Raw genomic sequence first — 17,500 nt, 5'->3', positions numbered from 1 at the left:
TAAAGATGGCGCGTTTCGTGCTTACGAATTCTTGGACGCCTCGATTGTACCACGCTTGTTTTCTATTCAGGCACCTAATTACAGCCTATGCGGAACGCAGTCGCAATCGATGTCATCCCGGCGTTCTGGCTGCGTTGACGCCGTAGTCTTTTGCAGCATCGCGGCTACGATGCATGGAAAATAATTTAGTTGTAGGCATTCCAGCGGAAGACCCCTCTGTTATTTTTTTTGCTTGCTGTTCCTCAAATATCCCTTCAAGAACGACAGGTCGCGCTACGATAACGGGTCGCACCAAACTGGCGCAGCGCCACTGCAGGTACTGCGAGAATGTTAGGTGCCGTGACTTCTACGAACCTGAGATATTGCGGTAATGCTGATTCTACTCTACGCCTATACATACAACTTGAAATTGAATAGTACAATCCATTCTTTACATTGAAAACCTTCCAGAGCATCCGTCATATTCAATTTACATGTCTAAATACGAATGCGTTAAGCTTGCTTTTTTCTGTTTTTGTTTAAGGTCGTGCCATGTATAATTTTGTGTCACACGTGTGCCTGCACATTTCTATTGACTGAGGCATTCTAGATGCAGTTCAAGGCCAATCATCCACTTTTTTGTGTTCTATATATCGTACTATGGGCGAAATAGCAATGGCGAGGCGACGCTGTACCACGGGGTCCTCCAAGGAGCGGAGCTGCCTCTATACTGCAGCAAACACTATCTGGTCGCCGTTCTTCGGCGTGACCATTGACTATGAACAACTGTTCTTACTAACTCAGTGACCATGACGCGCACCATGATGGACTCTGAACTCACTAAGCACTCGTCATCAGAGCGCCAATTCAACTGTATGCAAAACGTAGTGTGCAGTCATAGAAGCACGCAGCTGGCCAATATGCTCTGGTGTGCTACTTGAAAGCCCAAAGGCTGCTGCAGAAGAATAAGGGTAACCAAAGTGCTGATTTTAAGCAACAATTATATGAATTAAATTTAAAGTGAAGTCCAGAAACCAAGCCCTTAACGGATTATAGGGCACAGTTGCAGGTAGCTTGGATCTCAAGATTTGTCGGACTTAAGACGGCTACTTGTCCGCCTGTTTCGATAATGCTTGTACAGTGCAGATGACTCGACAAGCCGTAGGCACCGCCCTCTGAATTCACAAGCCATTAATATGGGACCTATTGGCTATACACCATGCGAATGAAGCCCTCGTCAACTTGTATAACGTCAACGAAGCCCATATCTAGGTATACTGACAGCCTCCGCGCAGTTAGGCAGCTGAAACAAATCACAAACACGTTGCGTATTCGTTAGCAGATTCGTGGACTTCAGAAGCCTTCATGTGTAAAAGTAACGGTGCACTGCTTGACGGCGCATGGTCCACTTCGCAGACCACGGAGCTGACATTCTTAGCTACCGCAACTCCTCTACTATCCCTTTCTTCGGACACCTGCTCTGTTCCCGTTGAGAGAAAATCTATCCTCCTGCGGGACATGTGTGCCCTCAGCCACCTCTTCCCCTGTGGGTCTCATCCTACCCCACAATTTTTATCTGATAGAGGAATGGGCCGGGCGACTCTTGCAGGAGCCACGACGTGTACCTTGGCTCAACTATATGAATCCATTCTCAGGTGTCCGAAGTACTCCGATTCTGCATTCGCAGCTGATGCCCACCTTCTACTTTGACCGTGCCTTGAAAAAGAGAGTGTACGCGAATGTGTATTTAGTGATGCGAAGTAACGCAAAAATGGTGAACAATGGCTCAAAACCAATGCGTTGCATACGCCGCTGTTGAATTATCTGCATAAAGCCGGCCTGCATGCTTAAGTGTACTTTCATTTTGACATTATGCCATCTAGTAAGCTCGGCAAATAAGAAATAGTAACTGATATCGTTACTGACATCAAGTGCACCAGGTTGAATTAGGCAGGCCTTGCATTGCGTAGAGGACGTATCCGGTGCTAGAAATCGACGATGACACATGGTTAGGACTACAGCAATGATATTGCGGGCGGAAATGCTGCATTCCACGCCACCTGCAGCACCTTTACTTTCATTTCCCTCTGAAGCCCTCTCTGTCCAGGTTTACCGAAAATATACCCCGGAACGTGACGGTGTACTCGTGTTATACAAGGGCACTGGTGTAACGCTCTTTTAATAGGAATAGCAGTCTTTGCCTAGTTCAGCCGTTTTTGGCTAATCTAAGCTCAAAACTGCTGAAAGAGCATCAGAAACTCTTTGCCCGTATTTTTAATAGCGTAAATGAGCTTCATACAGGTAGTCCAAGTACATCCAAGTATACGTACCTTCCACTATTTTCCCACATACTCCGCATACCGGTTCAGACATATGTCCCATCGCAGCACTAAATTTGAGATGCCCCTGTGGTGGATGCAACTCGTACTAACGTGGCTCGCCGAACCCTCATTGTCATGCAAGTCTCCACGGCCTTTTCCGAACTCACAACACCAGCACCTCACACATCTCAAAGCGAGACGTGGGCTGCATTTTCCTGTTGATATCGATGGGCGTTAGTCCCTTTCTCCTGTGAAAACGAATCACAGTCCATTGCTCCTACGCTGTGGACGTGTGAAGCACAACCGCTCTCTTCAACTGAGAGCAGCGCCCTGCCGTGGAGCTACCGGCACATAAGGCCGGGCTGGTCCAAGAAAGGTCCACCGCTGGGAATGCACATGTTGACTTCGCATCTATCTATCTATCTATCTATCTATCTATCTATCTATCTATCTATCTATCTATCTATCTATCTATCTATCTATCTATCTATCTATCTATCTATCTATCTATCTATCTATCTATCTAATCTGTCTATCTATCTATCTATCTATCTATCTATCTATCTATCTATCTATCTATCTATCTATCTATCTATCTATCTATCTATCTCTCTATCTATCTATCTATCTATCTATCTATCTATCCACCTATCTATCTATCTATCTATCTATCTATCTATCTTACGCCAAACCAGTTGCCGAAGTTGTCTACCTGCGAAAGCCAGTGATGTGTGCTTCGCTCGTGAGACCTCCGTGGTCGCTGCACTGCTGTCATTGCAGATTCGCGCAATTTTACCCTAGTCATACCATCGTCATCGTGCCTTCTAAGCCAACACAGTGGCCCAAGATATCGAACAGCTTGGGCCACCAAGTAGGGTCTCGTGGTAGCGATGCCGTCGCTGACGTTGCGACGCCGTCACACTGGCATAGTGATGCCGTCATGGTCGTGCAATCGTCATCATTCCAGCTTCGTGATCTAATTGCAGCGCCGACATACGCAAGGACAGAGGAAACAAGATGAAATACGAGCGCTAATGTAAAAAAAAACGCTTTATTTTCGGCAACCCATGTTTATACCCGTCACTCATCACATTGCACTTGCTCAATCCACACCCTTAGAAAGGTTAACTCATTTTCTGCAAGAGCACAGACAGCGGGATAACACACCCATAGCCAAGTCGCGAAATCCTTCCATCCTGAATTGTTTCACGTCTTAGTTGATCAGCGCTTCTGCTGACAACGGTACATTGAGCAAGGAACGCCATGGACACGTGAACTTCAATGACATGCGATTCGGCCATCGCGCACGCATTTCTTGATATCGTTTGAATGTTCTCTTAGCCGGTCACTGATGGAGCGTCCCATTTGACCTATGTACTGCTTGCCAAAAGAAAGAGGGATAGAATAAACCACTTTGCTAGTCCAGGTGATTAACGGATTTTGTGTTTTATTTTACAGCTGTGCGGCGCGTGGCGCCATTTCCTTTGCTTGCACAGCTTTATGAGCTTCTGGGGTGCGAAAAACATAACTTTAACGTTGTAATCACCTACAATTTTCTCGACATTCTGAGACTGCTTTTGAATGCACTGTATGACAGCCACATTTTTATGTCTGCCAGACAAAGCGACCACATGGCAATCACTGGACGCACTCCCCTTCTGAAGAGTGATTGCTGTACAGAGCACTCTACGGGCAAAGATACCGTGCTTGCGTCAAATGCTTGAACTGATAAACTGCCTTAAATCTGATGAGCACAGGATTTCTTGAGGGCGTTTAGAAAACAAAGAATAAGAATCCCTCTATTGACACGTTTGGTATGTGCGAAAGCATATGATGGTATTGGCTTAGTGCTACGGGGTTTGCAACACCAACACGTCTGCTCTGGATTGACCAATATCTGGAATGGGTACGTATCTCCGTTACAAGATGGGCTATATAGTTTCATCCGGTTGGCGACACCATTCATCATCATTCTTACCTCTGCGAGCATCACTGGTAGCTCTTAACATTGCTGCGTAGCCGTCTCACACTCTGTGTCCGTCTGATATGGTTTGATTTTTTTTTAATTTCATCCTTGGTTTTAAAAGATGGACTGTAGCAACATAAACATCGCATGACATTGCAGTTGTGCGCTGCGCTCCACAGCAGCATAGTGTTTCTTCGGCGGACAACAAAAAATCAGTCACGCCATCGCCGCCAATCTATGGCCGTCATCGTCGTCATCGCATTGCTTGTTTCGTCACACGTTCACGTGATAAACTCCAGTTGGTCGCATGCACAACAGTGTTCATCCATCTCCTAACACTTTGCGAAAACTCAAGGGATGCATGATAACCAACCTGCCAAACGATTTCGTAACATGAATTCCCACAGCGCCTGTGATGAAAACAATTATAGTAGTTGTGTGTGTTCCTTGTGCGTAGCGAAAGCCTGCTGCACTAGAGGCAGGAACACACTAATCCAGTAAAAATGTGCATAGTGCTCTTACTTGATTGAGTTCACACGGACACCATAGGGAGCATTCTCTGAAACGAATGAAAGAAAACGTTGTAATGAGTTGCCTGACCAATATGAAACACTGGCAACAATGGGCTGAGGTTAGCAGCTTAAGGTATTCTGGCTGTAGCCTTCGTTATAATATTGACCTCCTATTCCTCTCTGAGCAGTCCAAACAAACAAGCCTACGCTCCTTCCCCTATTCTATAACTTCGTGAACTTTATCCCGGTCAAATTAAGTACTATCCCCTTATCTTTCAAAGACCATCTCGGCACTTTGTACACAAGGTCTGCATCATATGTGTCGAGGAAGTGCACATGCAGCCACGAAGTAGTGGTGTATCAAGCGCGCACCATCTGAAGCGAAGACGACGTGCATATGCCATTTGATGTCAATGGTGAACAACATAAGCAAACTAGGCTGTTTCATAAAGTTCAGTCATAGCAGGCGGATCGAATAAACCTTTTCTGCGTTGGCTACTTCGCCGATGTGCGTGAAAAGTCAGCAGCTATCATAAATTTCTGATCGTAGAGCTATTTGTCGATTCCAGTGAAGTAAAGTTCATTTAGCCGCATCCACAAATTTACACAAAAGCTGCAGTGTTCGGTTCTTGATCGCGCGTCGGATTCGTTCCTCGAGCTGTTCTGGAGCATGGCTCTCATCGCGTGGCACTTCTCGCTTTCACAATTATTGCAGGTGAAAACTACGGCAGAACTTACCTCACGATGACTGTCGACGGTAACGCGGACAGCAATCGAGCAGCGTAGCGACATTCAAGAATCGTGAACTGACGTTTATTTAACACGTGTAGTGGTAGCCCTGAGACATCTTTGGCATCGGCTATATGCCTCATACTCCGGTATCATACCAATTCTCTATGGCACTCGCTTGCGAAGGTGACCCATGAACAAAGAGGTATGACGACGTCTGCATGACACCGACGCAGTAGCCATAGAATGACGAAGAAGGAGCGATATTGATTTAATGACAAAGGCACGTAACGACGATGGCATGACATGAAGATGTCGAATAATAAAATATATCGCTGGCATAACGGCGACAAAGCGACAACGACATCAGAATAATGACATGGCAACGACTGTATGACGACGATAGCGTGACGGTGACGGTGACGGCAACGGGATGCAGAAGCTGGAATAACGACGGTGGCACGGCCAAGATGGCATGACGGCAGCAGTATGACCACAGTGACATGTCGAAGTTACACTGATGAAGCATCCAGTTGACACAATATATATATATATATATATATATATATATATATATATATATATATATATATATATGTGGGTGTGTGTGTGTGTGTGTGTGTGTGTGTGTGTGTGTGACAATGAATGCTTGAAAACGACTGCATGGCGATGATACAGTGATGACAATGGCACTGCAACGGCATGAGGACAATGGGATGAAGGCGAGTGTATGACTGCATCTTGACACCTGCATGACAAATACTGCGTGAAGACGACGGTATGACGAAGATGGCACGAAGACGACTGTGCGGCGAAGATGCCTCCATGACTACGGCATGCCGAGTCGTTTGACAAAGCTGGGGCCCTATTCTGAAACGTTCGCCTTCCGCGAAAGTTTCGCCCTGGCCAAGCCTGCGCCAACGGCGCGCGCTGATTGCCGATTTTAGCAAAACCGGAAAATAAACAGTGCCATCTAGTAGTTCCAGCTTACATCATTTTAACGTCATGGCGTCGATGGGTGCTGTCGACAGATATTGTATAAATGAACGTGTCTTTTGGCGTCTCTTGGCGTATGGTTGGTGGTGTAAAGTCGTAGAGATAAGATAGGTGGTAGTTTATAGTAGCCTTTTTGGTGGCGTCTTACATGCGTTGTTTCGCGGCGATATTTGTTGATTCATATAAAATAACACATTTCACACTTCCTTATTCAATTTATTTTGCCTAAAGAGGCCGTAGCCAAACTTAGTCAGTGCGCAGAACCCGTACTGCGGCCACTACACTCGAAAACAACACACCCGAGCCGCTCTGCACTCGCCGGGCGCGATCTCTCATGCAATGTGAAGTGTTCGAGAGCGCGCGTTGGTAGTGCACACTGACGTCACGGGTAAGCAGTCGCTTGGTTTATTGAATGTGACTTTCGCGGCGGCGAAACTTTCGCGGTAGGCGAACGTTTCAGAATACGGCCCCTGGAATAACGCCGATGCAACGACCCCGACGGCGTCACGACTTCAAACACGTACCTTGTGACCTAAGAGAGAGAGAATAAACTTTAACGAAAATAATGGCTCACTGGCCTATGCACGGGTTCCGGTGAGTGGTGCGGATAATAAAACAAAGAAAGGCAGAAAAGCAAAAGAAAAACAAAAGAAAAAGAACAAAAAAAAGCAAACAAAGCACTACGCGTTCATAACATGCCGGCCAAGCCGGCCTCGCGCAGTGTGGACTAAGAAATTACACAACACGGACCACTGGGTCTGTGTAGGAGGCGTTACGATGAGAGGATGACAAAGTCATATCACGAAGCTGGAATGACGACGATTGAATGACCATGCCGATATGAGTATGGTGGTGTGACAACAAATACATGATGACGGTATGACGACGATGGCTTGACGATGACGGCATGACCAGTGTCGAATGACAAAGCTGGAACAACTGCTATGGTGCGACCAAGATGGCATCACTACCTTGAGCCTACACCTAGTGGCCAGAGCTACCAGACAGCTTGAACCACTGGGTCGGGGAAGGAGGCCTGACGACGACGGTGTGACGAGAATAGGATATCACACAGGTAGAATGACGGCAGTGCAATGACTACGCCAGCATCACGACCAGAAGCACATCCCAGCTGGCCCAAGCGTGTAGCCACTTGGGCCGCTGGGTCGGCGTAAGAGGGTTGGCTTAAATAATCTATCTGTCTGTCTGTCTCTCTAGCTAGCTAGCTAGCTAGCTAGCTAGACAGACAGACAGACAGACAGACAGACAGACAGACAGACAGACAGGCAGACAGACAGACAGACAGACAGACAGACAGACAGACAGACAGACAGATAGGCTCCAAACAGCTGAAATAGACATAGAACGCTATTCGAATTAAAAAAAAGAAAACGGCGTTGATTCTGAGCAACGTGGCGGATAATTTATGGCAACTAAAGGGATCAAATAAAACAATTATGGGGTTTTTACGTGCCAGGACCACGATATCCTTATGAGGCACGCCATAGTGGAGGACTCCAAACCAATTTTGACCACCTGGGGTTCTCTAATGTGCGCCTAAATGTAACAACACGGGTGTATTTGCATTTCCCCCCATCGAAATGCGGTCACCGTGGCCGGGTTTAATTCCGCGACCTCGTTCTTAGCAGTGCAACACCAAAGCCGCTAAGCAACCACGGTGGGTGGATCAAATCAGCCCTAGTGAAATTGCCGACAAGCCGATATTACATTCAAAGTATGAAAGTGCATGGTGTCCTTATAATTTCATACAGACCACTATACCGTTTGCCGCATCATGGACAAGTGCAGTTCCAGATTCTTTTCATGATGTAGAACAACGAGGTCTAGCAAATTGTGTTGATATTACAGGTCACCGCATGACGCTGTGACATTCGGTCGATGACAGATTCGGATATTCACCGTCGGCATGGGAGTATGACTTTCTGGGCTCGAACGACCGATTGAGGGACCATACCCGTTTCCTCCACCGTGGCCGCGTAATTTCATTCAACTATGGCATGCCAGGAACTCGGGCGAGCACTCAGTGAATTTGCACACATAGCTTTTCGCTGAGCGAAAAGCATCTTGCGATGTAGAAGCTTATTCGCCCTCCGTAGATCTCTAAAATCCTGTCTTTGGTTTTAGCACATCGTCTTGGAAACAACTCGCGCCAATATCGCAACCAATATCGCAACTGCTGAATATCGTGAATGCCTAAAATTATGTCGTAAGTGACCCGTACTAGCAGAGTAACTTGAATGCATGTACGTGCCCCAAGCACGGATGTTAGAAGAAGGAAAAAAAAACCATATGAGACAGAAATTGTCAGTCTTCAGTGTTTGCACATATTTTGCGAGAGAACTGGCGTCACTACCGCTACCTAGGGTTTCCACGCAAACATGTATATTGAACAATGCTTAATTTTATGTAGTGAGTGGCAAGTTGCAGCGCAACAAATAAATTCTTAGCCCCTGGTCCACAAAAAGAAATAATGTGGTTTTACGTGTCTGGTGTTCAACAATAATTGAGCAAGAACACAGCAATTTAGTGCAACAATTCACCGCCGATTCTGCTGTCAATAGCTTTTTGAACTCATGCGAACGTCTCCTTTTGAATAAATGCAGCGGAGTGACTCGACGTTCAGATAATTAAACTATCTAGTGTTAAACACAACGATGGAGCAATGACACATATTTTTGGCTAAATTGTTTGTGTTATAAGCCTCAAAAAGCAAAAGCTTGTGCTATTTTTTTTTTCTTATCCAGAGGTATAATCACTGAACATGGGAGCGCAATCACAAAATTAAACTTGGTAAAGTTTTTTTTTAAACAAACACATGAAAATCAAGCATGGCATAACTTTTGAGATCTTATTTTTCATAGTGTGGGGAGGAAACGCAATGGCACCTCACATAATTTTGTGCTCCAATGTATGTACCATAGAGCTTGTTTCAACAATGTAAATCGAACAAGTACATTTTTACGGCGAGTATTCATGGCGAATATCTCCAAACGGCCGTCATTCTTAATAAGAACTAAAATTAAAGAAGCCTTACATGCTCACCAGCTATAATTCGTAAATTGCAATATAGGTCGTAAAGTAATGAATTTAGGAGGAAGCGTGATATATTCAAGGTGGTTGAATATGTGGTTTAGATTTATTGTGCAGTAACGTTCGACTATGAATAATCCAGCTGAGTGATTAAATTATGTTATCTGCGACAGGTGACTTTTAAAAACTCGGGAAAGCTTAAGGATGGTCACCCCATGAATGAAAATGCACAGAAAGTCTATGAATTCAGTGAACGTTCTTCCCGAGCCAGTCTGCGTTAGAATGTTATCGCTAAGCGCGAGACGCGTCTTTCGTGGAGGAAGTTCCCGTAATGCTGGTTCTATCCCTTGTTTTCTGTCACCGAACCTGGTGTGATCCGGTTTTATGCGCGACGCAAATTGTGTAGTACTCTCTGGAAGGCACGTGCGCTGTAGTGATAACGCTGGAACCTTCGACTCGTGGTGCGTAAACTCCCACACGCTTCCCCCCCAGCTCAGATTTTCGACGCTCTCCACCATCATTCTGCTGAGTGCCAAGTGACTTGACAGGTTCACCCAATCAACAACCGCACAACACGATATCCACTGTTTACCCTCATGAAAACGTCAAAATTACATATATATATATATATATATATGATCACGGTTCACAATATTGACACGTGTACTTATATTTATCGGGCGACCACGTTTCGCCGCCTAACAAATCTTATCGCACAGCGCGGGACGCGCTTGCATGTATCCGAAGTTTCTGGAAAGTTATCGATGCTTCTATCCGCAGTCTGTTGTCGCCGAACCCTGTGTTATCTGATTTATTCGCCTGACGCGAATGGTGTAGAACTTTGTGGAAGGCACGTGGGTCCCAACGATTAGTCTGGAACATTTGACGATTCTGTATAAAAGCCTACGCGCTTGACCCGCTGATCAGATTTTCGACGATCGCCGACCGTGTTCGCCGCTATCGTTGTGCTATAAGTGTAGCCTGTTTTCGTGGGCACAGGTTCGCCCAATAAAAGTTAGTTTTGTCTTTCACAGTATTTGCTACTGGGTTCTTCAACGTCACCACCACGTGACATCTGGTGGAGGCGCTTTTCGTTCATGTACCGGACGCCCCCGACAAGCCGTGATCCAAGCCCGGACCGCAAAGAGAACACCAACGTAGTCCCGGAGCATCGAGCAAGCCGCCGTCTTCAACAGCTGCCCCCAGAGCACGGACTTCTACTTGAGAAGACCGAGAAGATTGTGGACAAGGCAACCCCAATGGCAGCCCCAGCGTCCCCCATCGTGCTGCAGCAGCCCAGGGAACCTCCGATGTTTCGCGGATCAACATTCGAGGGCCCGGAAACCTGGCTCGAGACGTATGAGAGGGTCGCTACGCTTAACAGTTGGGACAGCGACAACAAGCTGCGGCATGTCTATTTCGCACTGGAAGACGCCGCCAGGACCTGGTTCGAGAATCGAGAAGCCACCTTAACGACGTGGGACCTGTTCTGAAGCGGCTTCTTGCAAACGTCTTGCAAAGCTTGCAAGACCCTCGCTCCCTTTCTTCATTCATAGCGAGGGTCTTGCAAGCTTGATGTCTTAGGTAGCGAGGGTTTATTAGTCACGTGCCCACTCTTCTAAGCTCACTTTAGACGTGACGCCGTCGAAAAAAGAACATGTTCCAATTAATCTACCATGATCCTGAGTGGCGCTGGCTAATACTGCCAAAGTTAGTGGACCGATTGATAGCCGTCACCGCAGCACTATTGTTAGTGCACCACACGCGTAATGCGGAGGTTTTGGGTTAGATCTTCACTGGCACAGAGTTATCTTTTCGCCGACTTTCATTTACAGTTTTTGTATTGTTTTGTACACTTCAATTTGAAATTCAGCTAATCCCCGATGCTTTCCTTGGCTTCGTGCCCTCACACCATCTTGCTTGCTTGCCAGGAAAAAGGCCACATTCAACCTTTGCCAAGAGGGTTCTAGGCGATCAGTCCTGCTTGCCATCAGAACTTACACCTGGTACACGATTATCAGATCCATTGTGGTGTCTACACCGGCCGCAAGTGCAATTGACAATTCCAGGAATCAGAAAGAAAGCTAGAGCACCGTTGCAAACTTTGAAACAAGCAACTTTGCAACACATTCACAACGTACGTATTCCTACAACCTGTCTACAAAGGTGGTTCCGTAAAACTCAACAGCTCAGCTGCTGCAGTCATCACCCCGGCAAAATCTGAAGAAATCAAATTAAAAACTTCATTTGTGACCACATCAACGGGTGCTGAACTTTCAGTACTACGTGCTGCACTTGATTTCATTAACCAGAAACCACCACAACAATGGACTGTCTTTAGTGACTCCAAGGCAGCCCTTCAGTGCATACAAAGTCCAATGCGCCACGGACCCAATGAACAACTGGCCTCAGAAATTCGAGGCATGTATCACCGCAGCCATGATAAAGGACACAACATAATCTTTCAATGGCTTCCAGGACAATGCAGCATCAGCGGGAATGGACACACCGACGAAGCCGCCCGATCTGCACATGGAAGAGGTCAACGTGTCTTGATTCCGCTTTCGCGAACAGACGCTGCGGCTGGGCTGCGACTGATGTCCCGTGAATGTACTTTATCTCTGAGGGACTCGAACGCTTTCAACATGTGTCGTTTGGGTTCGTTGTCTCCTGACATACGGATGCACCTAACGCTGGGTTACCACGACGTGAACACACCATGCTGTACCGTCTGTGCCTAGGCGTTGCATTTACAAACTCGTATGCTTTCCTTATTGGAATGGCCCACAGCCCCACGTGCGCCACATGCAACATCGATGAGTGTCTCGCAGGTATTCTCTGTCTGCCCGCGATCTAGTGCCCAGAGGCAAGTGCTGTGCAGAGTACTGGACCAGTTGGGCAATCGTCCACTATTAGAATTCAAAGCTTTAGGTCAGTACTCCCGCAGAACACCCACGCTAAATGTCTTACTCGCGTTATTAAGGTTCCTGCCGTCTGCGAGGCTTCATGGTAGACTGTAAGAACGCCGCCCCCCACCGCTCTGTAGTGTACGCAGTTTGATCGTGCTCGTCTCTATTTCTTTCTATCTGCCCCTTCCGCTCTCTTTCTCTTTTTATCCCCCTTCATCTTTCCCCCTGTGCAGGGTAGCCAACCGGAACTGCCTCTTGTTAACCTTCCGGCCTTTTGCCTTCCTGCATCGTTTTCTCTCCCTCTTGACTGCTAGTTCTATATGGGCATTATGTGTGTATATATGCCTTTTCTCTAACAGTGGCAAAGAACTTCCATAAAGCAGCACATTTCAATTAGCTAAATTTAGTGTAATATTATATAGGGAGGCCTAGAGTGCTAAATGGCGTGCATGTATTTTAAGCTAACCAAAAAGGTGTATTGTAACATACACAGGCGAGGATTACTACGCCGCGGTCGCACCACGGACTCGTCATATCTGCATGTTGGCTCCTCCGATTGGTCACGCGGCCCGCAGCTTTCACTCTACTGTAAGTAGACTACGAGACGAAGTATAGTAACACCGCCTCCCGGGCACTGAGCGTGTTTGCGGCTGGTTCGCTACATTTGGCCCTTCGCTAACTACAGTAATTGATCTGCTGCGCTTGTCACAGCATGTACAGCGCACTCACCTAGTGCGGCGCATCGTGTCAGGTGGTCCAGCGCCGCTTTGCTGATTACGTAAGGCACGGCCATCTGAACCTGGCGGTAGAAGTGGCAAAGATGTCGTTTGCTCAAAGATGTCAATTATTAGCTACACAGCCGCTGTCGTTAAAATAGCTTCATTTGTCAGAATAGTAGAATTAATAGATGCGGTGGTCACCAGTAGCACCATGCAGCACATTGGTACACATAGTACTGGTTGCTGCATTAGCAGTAGCAGTAGTTGACGTTACGCATACCTCCATATCCAATAAAAGCGACAAGGCGAAAGCAGCGGCTATCAGGTGCCACGCAACGTCTATCTGCGGCTTGCAAAGGCAGTGTAGGCAGAGAAATATGCGACTTTCTTTATCATCATATGCCTCAGTCTTCCTAGCGTGGGTACAGGAAAAGCTAGAGGATAGGAAATGTTTCAATGACGCGATCAGGCGCATGCAATTTACCTTAACGATAATTAACGTTCGCTGCATCCTATCAAAGCACAAGCAATGAAATTGTTTCTGTCCAGATACGAAACAGTGATGTGCACCTTTATATAACATTCTCAAGGGATCATCAACGAATAATTGTTTATTCAAGATATTACAGTAGTGGTGTACTCCTAATAAGCTAGCGAGAGGCGAGGAGCTACTCACACGACATGCACGTAAGAAAATTCACCAGAATGCATGCCGCAATCGCGTGGTCGCGCGCTATGCGATAATGGTTGCAGTGTGCATGTACTTAGGAATGACCTGCCGACAAGCACTTAGGAGTGACAATGCAGGCCCGTATAACTAGAGTTGAGAAAACTTGGAGGAGGCGTAGAATCTTCTTACTTGTGTTACCGAGCACGGGCGAGCTGTACCCATAAAAGCCGATGAATGGTAAATTGCATATCCGTAGCATCTATTGCACCGATGCATCGCACAACTTTTCGACGAAAGGGCGAAATGCGAAAACACCCGTGTACTTAGATTTAGGTGCACGTTAAAGAACCCCAGGTGGTCGAAATTTCCGGAGTCCCCCACTACGGCGTGCCTCATAATCAGAAAGTGGTTTTGGCACGTAAAACCCCATAATTAAAAAAAAAGCTTTTCTACGAAACTTTTAAGATATTGAGTAGGCCTGTCTATCTCTACATGTGTGACATACGCCGCGTGCACCATATATCACGGTCATTATGGTTTTAGAAAGAACGTCATATTCTTCCGTACGTAATTGCTTGATCGTTTACGCGCTTAGCACATTGCACAACTGGTTTCCTTGATGGAGATTGTTGATGCAAGCGACCACAACCATATTTTCTTAGAAACGGTGAAGCGGCCGCGGCGTGCCATCCATCTTGGTTGCTTCACTATAATATTGCACCTTTCGAGATGCAGCGGATGCCGCACATGCCCGACGATATTTACAGTGGTTCACGGACGGCTCAATAAAAATGTCTCAGTGCAAGTGTATACGCACAGTATGTACGAGGGACGTTCCGAATGTGAGTTTAGTCATTTACTTTCACTCGGTAACTTTATTGCCAGAAACAGCACATCATGGTATCATGAGCTATTCACCATGAAGTCTTCATCATACGCAACATGCACACGCTCATGGATTACGGACACACTAGTGCCGCTTGCCCAATCATACCGGATAACAACACGCACTTCCATTCGCGACCACGTCGTCATCACACGTCTGTCTGCCATCACGATTTGGGTTGGAATCGAAGCGGTGGCGTAGAGGTAGAACACCCGCCTCGCGTGCAAGAGGTCCCTGGTTCGAATCCCGATGCCGCGCAATTTTCCACCGGATTAAAAAAATTATCGTGTTGATAAAATGTTGATAAAGGACAGGCCGCCATTGGAATATGAACCTGGCAAAGTTTAACGCTAGAACGTTATCTAGTGAGGCGAGTCTAGGAGTGCTATTGGAGGAATTAGAGGGCAGTAAATGGGATATAATAGGGCTCAGTGAAGTTAGGAGGCCAAAAGAAGCATAAACAGTGCTAAAAAGCGGGCAGGTCCTGTCCTGCCGGGGCTTAGCGGAGAGACGAGAACTAGGAGTCAGATTCCTGATTAATAACAATATAGCTGGTAACATATAGGAATTCTATAGCATTAACGAGAGGGTGGCAGGTCTTGTTGTGAAACTTAATAAGCGGTAGAAAATTAAGGTTGTATAGGTTTACGCCCCCTACATCCAGTCATGATGACAAGGAAGTCGAAAGCTTCTATGGAGACGTGCAATCGGCGATGGGTAGATTGAAAACAAAATACACTATACTGATGGGCGACTTGAATGCCAAGGTAGGCAAGAAGCAAGCTGGAGACAAGGCAGCGGGGGAATATGGCATAGGCACTAGGAATAAATAGCAGGGGAGAGCTATTAGTAGAGCTTGCGGAACAGAATAATATGCGGATAATGAATACCTTCTTCCGAGAGCGGGATAGCCGAAAGTGGACGTGGAGGCGCCCGAACGGCGAGACTAGAAATGAAATAGACTTCATACTCTGCGCTAACCCTAGCATCACACAATATGTGGACGTGTTCAGCAAGGTGCGCTGCAGTGACCATAGGAAGGTAAGAACTGGAATTAGCCTAGACTTGAGGAAGGAACGGGAGAAACTGGTACATAAGAAGCCGATCAATGAGTTAGCGGTAAGAGGGAAAATAGAGGAATGCCAGATCAAGTTACAGAACAGGTATTCGACTTTAACTCAGGAAGAGGACCTTAGTGTTGAAGCAATGAACGGCAATCTTATAGGCATCATTAAGGAGTGTGCAATAGAAGTCGGTGGTAACTCTGTTAGACAGGATACCAGTAAGCTATCGCAGGAGACGAAATATCTGATCAAGAAACGCCAATGTATGAAAGCCTCTAACCCTACAGCTAGAATAGAACTGGCAGAACTTCCGAAGTTAATCAACAAGCGTAAGACAGCTGACATAAGGAAGTATAATATGGATAGAACTGAACATGCTCTCAGGAAGGGAGCAAGCCTAGAAGCAGTGAAGAAGAAATGAGGAATTAGCAAGAATCAGATGTTTGCGTTAAGAGACAAGGCCGGCAATATCATTACTAATATGGATGAGATAGTTCAAGTGGCTGAGGAGTTCTATAGAGATTTATACAGTACCAGTGGCACCCACGACAATAATGGAAGAGAGAATAGTCTAGAGGAATTCGAAATCCCACAGGTAACGCCGGAAGAAGTAAAGAAAGCCTTGGGAGCTATGCAAAGGGGGAGGGCAGCAGGCGACGATCAGGTAACAGCAGATTTGTTGAAGGATGGTGGACAGATTGTTCTAGAGAAACTCGCCACCCTGTATACGCAATGCCTCATGACCTCGAGCGTACCAGAATCTTGCAAGAACGCTAACATAATCCTAATCCATAAGAAAGGGGACGCCAAACACTTAAAAAATTATAGACCGATCAGCTTACTGTCAGTGACCTACAAACTATTTACTAACGTAATCGCAAATAGAATCAGGAACAGCTTAGACTTCTGTCAAGCAAAGGACCAGGCAGGATTCCGTAAATGCTACTCAACAATAGACCATATTCACACTATCAATCAGGTGATAGAGAAATGTGCGCAATATAACCTGCCCTTATATGTAGCGTTCATTGATTACGAGAAAGCGTTTGATTCTGTCGAAACCTCAGCATTCATGGAGGCATTACGGAATCAGGGTGTAGACGAGCCGTATGTAAAAATAATGAAAGATATCTATAGTGGCTCCACAGCCACCGTAGTCCTGCATAAAGAAAGCAGCAAAATCCCAATAAAGTAAGGCGTCAGGCAGGGAGATACGATCTCTCCAATGCTATTCACTGCTTGTTTACAGGAGGCATTCAGAGACCGGGATTGGGAAGAATTGGGGATAAAAGTTATTGGAGAATACCTTAGTAACTTGCGATTCGCTGATGATATTGCCTTGCTTAGTAACTCAGGGGACCAATTGCAATGCATGCTCACTGACCTGGAGAGGCAAAGCAGAAGAGTGGGTCTAAAAATTAATCTGTAGAAAACTAATGTTTAACAGTCTCGGAAGAGAACAGCAATTTACAATAGGTAGCTAGGCACTGGAAGTCGTAAGGGAATACATCTACTTAGGGTATGTAGTGACGGCGGATCCGGATCATGAGACGGAAATAATCAGAAGAACAAGAAAGGGTTGGGGTGCGTTTGGCAGACATTCTCAGATCATGAACAGCAGGTTGCCATTATCCCTCAAGAGAAAAGTGTATAATAGCTGTGTCTTACCAGTACACACCTACGGGGCTAAAACCTGGA

General features: G+C 46.2%; 1 protein-coding gene across 3 annotated transcripts in view; it reads right to left on the bottom strand.

Annotated features, from left to right (window-relative positions):
• The window catches only part of LOC126525261 (meso-2,3-butanediol dehydrogenase-like), a 71,140-nt gene that overhangs the window by 9,285 nt on the left and 44,355 nt on the right, over window positions 1-17,500 (bottom strand). For all 3 annotated transcript variants that reach the window (XM_072287295.1, XM_050173288.3, XM_055067586.2), the window contains exons 6-7: window positions 13,193-13,262; window positions 4,789-4,825 (exon numbers count right to left, since the gene is read on the bottom strand). In XM_072287295.1, coding sequence (XP_072143396.1) covers window positions 4,789-4,825; window positions 13,193-13,262 — 107 coding nt within the window. The remainder of the gene's footprint in view (window positions 1-4,788; window positions 4,826-13,192; window positions 13,263-17,500) is intronic.

The sequence above is a fragment of the Dermacentor andersoni genome, chromosome 3 (assembly GCF_023375885.2).
Source record: "Dermacentor andersoni chromosome 3, qqDerAnde1_hic_scaffold, whole genome shotgun sequence".
Lineage (NCBI taxonomy): Eukaryota > Metazoa > Arthropoda > Arachnida > Ixodida > Ixodidae > Dermacentor > Dermacentor andersoni.
This window is presented reverse-complemented; position numbering and strand designations above follow the sequence as displayed.